Here is a 7,083-nt window from a genome sequence, read left to right on the forward strand (position 1 = left end):
TGAGACCTGTTTAAGGTCACTCTCATGAGGAGGAAGCATTTGCAACTTTAAGGGCTCTGTGCCAAATCCCCACACAGGGCGGTCCACTGGAATGTACTTCCACTCATGCACATAACGTCTGTTGACAACATACCTGGCTTCCTGAGGAGAGTGGTGGTACTTTATTCAATCCATGAAAACTGAAACAACCAAACAACATGCAGCCTAAATCTCTTCCATCAAGGTTATTTGGAAGAAATTCAGCAGCAGCATCATGTGAAACACTAGGTGTACAAGCAGCAAAATATCAGAGGCAAGTAGACTGTGAGGATCATCTAGACGGTCAGGATCAGTCTGCCTATAATGACAACCAACAAGTGGGAGACGGCAGCAAACAAAGTAAGAAGTGCCACAAAGGAATACACTTTTTTGCAGCTGAGAAGTATGAGCCACTGTTGGATGACGAAGTGCAAGGCAAGGCAAAGGAAGAGAAGAAGAAAAGACGGAAAGAGAAGTACAAAAAAGTGAAAAAGGTTGGTGTGAATTTTCTTTGTGTTTATGTTAATATTTACTGTAATAATTAGGAATTTGCAAATGTGTATCAGTGCTGTAGCAGCCTAACCAGTTCCTAACAGTCTTTTCTTCCCTTTTTTTTGTAGCCTAAGGTTGGGTAAGTTGAAACGGAATTCATTATTTCCAATATGGCATAAATCAGCCTCAATCAAACTATTGTAGTAAATTGGAAATCATGTAAAAACTTGTCACTATCAGCATAAATTAAAATGATAAATGTGACCAAAAGTAAAAACATCAATCGAGGCAGTTGTGCGCTGCAATGCATCAGCCCTCATTTGCCCATAAAATCTTTGGTTGATAATTAATGTACTGTCAAAACATATTTTGATAGCTGTCTTGTTTACAGTTTCAGAGTTCACAGATCATGAAATTTTAAATGCGTGATCGTAGCTCAGATTAAAGCTTGCAACTGTTATCACTTATGTATTACAGTTGTATTCTTTCTAGCATCCAGCATATTTTTAATTGCTGGCCTAAGATCTGGTTTCAAGTTGAGCAAAACAAGAATAAAAACCAGATATTATTTTCACTATAGAGCTTCATATTTTACACCTCTCTGGCTTCTGTTTGCTGCTGCACAGCACACAGCAGAGGAGACAGAAGAAAATCCTGACAAACGATGCAAAAGTCAGAACATGCTGTTAAAAATGGCTTTTTCATTCTTTCCTGCTTGGTTATGCCTCGGTTTGTTTACAGTTATTTTCATTAAAGAGGAAAACAATACATATTGTAAAGTACAGGGTAAATATTATAATTATAAATAATATAATATTATAACCAATTTTCAGATGATTCATAGTACATTAAATGGCTAACAGACTAACCTTATCCAAATTTGCTACAATAAGTGATCGGACACATTTATTTATGGCAACAAACTCATATAAGTAGGTTCTGCCTGTTAATGTTTCCAGTATAGCATCTGGTAAACAAAGTGTATTATAAAAATAACCAGTTCCACTACTGAGTCTTAATGTATTTACAGAATCAAAAGGAAATTAGTATTATAAATATAATAAAGTAATTATTATTAACTTGCATATGCAGTTTGTGAATTGTTGCAATATGCTACTTTAGTAAAATCACATCTAATTGAAATTTTCTTCTCTTGTAGTCTCCCCACAGGTAAGTGGAAATAATGTACTGTAGATTTTTTCATATCAATCAGCTACATTCAGAGTTTTCTGATGCACACTTAATAAAAAAAAAATACAAAGTTAGAAGACTAATGATTTTTTTAAAAACTGTTGATTGAAAATACTTGTTCCAGGAACACTTTGGTTTTGATGAAAACTGATCAAATTAAATTACTAAACCAGCAATGTCATTATCACCTCTACTCTGCCAACCATCCTGAAATATTATGTGCGCACTGACTTATATTCCATGGACCCTGATTGCTACAATAGTTCTAACATTTGGCTAAAGTTTCTGATTATAAAAGTCACTGTAAAACTAAATAAGGTGAAGCTGAATTATTTCGTTTTACAGTGCAGCTTTAGATTGTCACCAATTACCACTTCATTGCTTCTGATGTAAGGGGAGCCTGGAGGGTCCCGAAAAGGAACGTAGAGTTTAGGATTTTCTGCTCAAAGATGTCCATCTGCATAAAGAAAAGCCTGTCTTCATTAAAACTTAATGTCAGTGAATGTGATTGTGATTCAGCTTTAGTTTATCTTTGTTACAGTCTGTATGAAAACATTTTCATGAACGATTGAATTGTTTTACTGGATTTATTGGATAAATTAACCTACATAATGCTGAGGAATACTTGCTTAACACATTTTAAATGTGGTGCAGTATACTGTTAGAATTTAGTGTGATAATAAAGTTATTTAGTGTATAATTATTATGATGCATACTAATGTGGATGGACAATCTAATAATCCGTTCAACTAGCAGATACATTAAGGATTTCTTTTGTTTCTTTTTTCCTTTTTTCTTTTTCTTTTTTTTTTTTTTTTTGGCTTATTTATATTTGACTTCCTGTATCCGGCCAGCCCTTTCCTGTTCAAAGAGCACAGGAGACAATACTGTTTATGGGACCCCTCAACCAGTACCTTTGCTCCTGCTGTGCTATTATTCTAGAGTATGATATATGCAGATTTCCTTGCAGCTTCTGCCTCAGATCATGTTATGACCTACTTCTTAAATCAGTGGTGTGTTAAATCTAATTAATGTGGGGATAAAAATTACAATAGCATTGTAGGGGGTTTCTTTGATAATTTTTAAGATTGGATTCCTGCTGATTTATCTTCTTCTGACAGATTTATGATCACATAGATTGCTATGTTATTGATAACAGTCATTGACTACAGGTTTAATTGTATATCTGTCTGTTTGTCTTTCAGAATATGGGCAAGGCCTTGCATGCTACCTGGAAGTGTCTAATGCTTGGTCTTTACAATTTTGCCCTTGGCTACAGTACTCCAATCACTGTAGCCACTACATTTGTCCCTGACTTTCACCCAGGCAGGAACCCAATCTGAGCAGAGACACAGACATCTCCTACAGTTAATTTACAATTGATACATACCAGTAAATGTGTAAACAATGACCAGAAGTTTTTGATCTTAATAATCTTTGTATATTTGTGGAATTACACTGTTGCCCATAAAGTTGGAATAATTTTGTTTTCAGACACATTCCTCTTTTTTGCAAAGATGAATTGTGGTTTATACTTTTAAACTGTAGTGATTTTGGAAGAGATTGATAAATAAAGTTTTGAGAAGATACAAACTTTATTTATTAAGAATAAATCACGTTGTTACAATAAATTTATGAGAAGAACTAAAAAATATTTCATTCTAACTTTATGAGCAACAGTGTATATGCCCAGAAGATTTAACCTCAAATATATTCATATGTTTGCTATACTGTAATCAAATAAGTTGTAAAATTATTATTTTTCTTTATTGTATACCCTTTTCACAAGAAATATTTTGACTTGTGTCAGAAAAGTGCACTTGTTACTGATAATATTAATGGCGGCTCACTTATATTCAGCTGTTCCATCCATCATTCATTTTATAATTACCTGCTTGTACATTCTCTGCTATGATGTGTTTTAGATCTTACAAAGTTTTTAATTTTTAAATCCTAATATCTTGTTGGTTGTATTCTAACATATATTCTCTTCACCCAGCTGATTTATAGAAATATACACTTATGAATAGGATTGTTAATTGCGATCACCCAGTACTTTCAATTTAATATATATATAATATATTTTCAACAGGTTCTACACACACACTATATATATATATATATATATATATATATATATATATATATATATATATATATATATATATATATATATATATATATATATATATATATATATATATATATATATATATATATATATATAAATATATAAAATTTATGTGCCTTTTTTGAAATTATTGAATTTAAGTGTTACAGCTAAAATGAACAGGAAGTAGTTTTAAAGAACTGGTTGGTGTTTGCATGTGTTTAAAGGGGCAGTGTGTGAATGTAGCACCCACAGCTGGACAGGAATGGCAGAAATAAAAAATGCTTCTTGAAGGGAAAAGATTAAGTGATTATCATTGAAATGCTTTAAAACAGAAGTTTAAAAAAAGTGTCAAATAATGTACATGTGCACAGTAAATAAGAAACATGTCCAATCCTTTGCAGGTAGCAGCAGCTAGACCAGTAATTAAAGTGTTTGTTTTAGTTCTGAAACACTGTAACTGCTTACTGATGATTAATGGTGGTGAAAGCTAAGGTTACATTACTATGGAGTATATATTTAGATGGATTTGCATGTAAAAGCAGGACTTTTTACAGTTGTGTTTGTGTGAGTTTTGCAAACCCTGAAATTTGTGAAGTAAAGTGTAAACATAATCAACATAATAAAATAGGCAGAGCAACACAACTAATTTCGAAACTTGTGGCCTTTGTTTGTGTCTTTGTAATTTTTGTGAATGTTCTAATTACCGACAACAGATATGCCATTGATTTACTGAATGGATATAGTCAAGGCAAGATGCCAAACAAAATTTGAACTGCACTTACCAGTTTTAAAAATCTATATGTATGAGTTAACTATTGGGATTTTTGATGTTTGCTGGTAATTTTTTTAAATTGTAGAATATCTAATTCATATAATAGTTTATAATAGTTATTTGTAATTCTGTTGATTATTCCACTCGGAACTACCGAGTGAAGTCAAAGCCTATAAAATTAATAAACGAGACTCATCCAGTGTAGTGACGTAATTCAACTGCGACAGTCCCACTTCCGTGTTCATCTTGTTTACATGCTAGTTTAGCTTCAGCTAAGCTACAGTTAGCGTTAGCGTTTAGTTTAGTTTTTTCTGAAGATGACAGACCCAAAAGCAATAAACGTTAGCTCTATCCCCATTGATGGATTCAGCAATTTAAGAATAACGTCGATATGGACATTTCTATTGTCTGTAAGTTCAGTTTTATACATTCATTATTAATCTGTGAAATGAGCGTAACGATAGCTGTCACAGCTAGCAGCTACAGTGACACTTTGTAATAAAGTTGTTACATTTACATGTACATTTACAAGTAACGGGTTCAGTAAAATGTTTTGCAAATGAGATTCCTTGGGTGTGTTTATTTGTTTTATTTTATTTATGTTTATTTTAGGTGCAGTGGTCTGAACCTTGGCTTATTGGTTTGTTGGTGTTTCATGTTGTGTGTGTGTGCCTGACCCTGGTTACCTGCAGGTTCTACAGAGCTCAGATCTGCCACTTCCTGCTCATGGGTACGTGGATAATAAAGTTTCCAAAAATTAGCTTAGCTTTTCATGAGAAATATGATCTACTTGTAAACATAGGTGAAAATTTACCAATTAACAGATTTTTGACATCATTTGACCTGATAAACCGACACCCTTTATAGCCTGTATTTATATCCTTGGTGCTCACTGCTTATCCTATTTTGGTTGCGAGGGTGCTGGAGCCTATCCCAGCTGTCATCTGGGAAGAGGCAGGGGTACACCCTGGACAGGTCGCCAGTCTATCTCAGGGTCACAGAGAGGCATAAAAAGACAGACAACCATTCGCAATTTTAGATTCACCAATTAACCTAACATGCATGTTTTTGAACTGTGGAAAAAAACATGCAAGCACCTCCCTGTAATGCACCTCCATGCACACTCCACACAGAATGGCCACTAACCACGCCACCACCGTGCTGCCCTAGAAACATAGATTTAGATCTAATATTTACGTGGACAACATAGAATCAAGTACATATGTCAATACATATACAACATACATAAGTCAATCAAAATCATATAACAGGCAACGTGTCCATTGTGTAGTTTTACACTGTTTCTACAACCTGTTTGGTCTTTTTGCAAATTATGCATTATAGACATATGTGTAAACACAACAGATCTACGTAAAAGCAGTTGAAGTTTGCATCCAGCATTCTTAACCACATGTTTTTCATGATACCACTTCTCTCTTTTACAGTTGGCCTGGTGTATAGTGCTGAATATCTGAATGAACAGGCTGCCATGAACTGGAGGTAAATATTAAGACCATCAGGTTTAAAATCTTCCATTAATGTAATGTGCATTAAGCTTTGTTTAGTGTGTTTATTACATATTAAACAATAAACACTTGCTCATGAAGCTACGTTTCTCTTGCAGGTCATTTTCTAATTTCCAGTACTTTGATTCCAAGGGCATGTTCATATCCTTGATCTTTTCAATCCCTCTTCTGCTCAATACGGTCATCATTGTGGTAAGTTTGGCTGATCATTCACTGTCTCGATTCAAAACAGATATTTAATAAAAAATACTCAACACCTGTTCTTTTGAATGTTTGTGTCACCTAACTACAGATGGTGTGGGTGTATAGGACATTTTCCACTATGACTGAGCTGAAGACACTACAGCTAAAGAGAAAGACTCGCAGAGAGAAAAGAGAGAAGAATGACTAATCCTTCTGCCTATGCATATTAATGGGTTTTACTGAGAATTGCTCTTGGCTAATACTGAATTGTGATATTAGAAAGCCGATTCCTGTTATTACAGATGACTTTAGAAAGAATTGTTAGTCGATGTCATGACCGAAAATCTGTAACCATTGGTGAGTGGTGCTGCTAAATATTCTGTACAGTATGAGATTTACAAGGATCAAAGGATATTGACTGTTTTGTGTTAGATGTGGTTTAACATGTGTTACAAGGTTCAAATATATTGAGATAAAGCATTTTTGATTACATTACATTATTGTGGTGTTTACTTACTCAAAGAGAGTATATATATATATATATATATATATATATATATATATATATATATATATATATATATATATATATATATATCATCTTGCCACTGGCAGAGATAATATGTACTTAGTCTTAGGGGAAGGTATAAGCTTGAGGCCTTCCGACACACAAAGATAGATGATGTCAAGAAAATATGTACAGTACTAAAATGCTATACTTTATGTCTTAATAAGTCAGGTTAAGCTGTCCCATTTTCAGAAAAAAACATTTAAGTATAGTGTAAGCC

The 7,083-nt window shown here is 33.6% G+C and overlaps 1 protein-coding gene and 1 long non-coding RNA gene across 2 annotated transcripts; both read left to right on the forward strand.

Annotated features, from left to right (window-relative positions):
- The first annotated feature begins 370 nt into the window (after nt 1–370).
- On the forward strand, nt 371–3,045 carry LOC137102454 (uncharacterized). The gene is made up of 3 exons (XR_010911232.1): nt 371–512; nt 639–1,680; nt 2,907–3,045. It is a non-coding gene; the product is annotated as an uncharacterized lncRNA (long non-coding RNA).
- Nucleotides 3,046–4,813: 1,768 nt separating this feature from the next.
- On the forward strand, nt 4,814–6,790 carry tmem18 (transmembrane protein 18). The gene is made up of 5 exons (XM_067482003.1): nt 4,814–4,996; nt 5,199–5,316; nt 6,032–6,086; nt 6,211–6,304; nt 6,405–6,790. Exons 1-5 carry the CDS (start codon nt 4,904–4,906, stop codon nt 6,501–6,503), a joined length of 459 nt encoding a protein of 152 aa, XP_067338104.1. The 5' UTR covers nt 4,814–4,903; the 3' UTR covers nt 6,504–6,790.
- The last annotated feature ends 293 nt before the right edge of the window (nt 6,791–7,083 follow it).

This window comes from Channa argus, chromosome 17 (assembly GCF_033026475.1).
Source record: "Channa argus isolate prfri chromosome 17, Channa argus male v1.0, whole genome shotgun sequence".
NCBI lineage: Eukaryota > Metazoa > Chordata > Actinopteri > Anabantiformes > Channidae > Channa > Channa argus.

Bases quoted from the DNA above. Each gene is read 5' to 3' on its own strand.
- tmem18 (XM_067482003.1), top strand. From the start codon at position 4,904: ATGACAGACCCAAAAGCAATAAACGTTAGCTCTATCCCCATTGATGGA. The intron at 5,317-6,031 runs GTACGTGGATAA...TCTCTTTTACAG, and splicing joins CTGCCACTTCCTGCTCATGG to TTGGCCTGGTGTATAGTGCT. The intron at 6,087-6,210 runs GTAAATATTAAG...TTTCTCTTGCAG, and splicing joins CAGGCTGCCATGAACTGGAG to GTCATTTTCTAATTTCCAGT.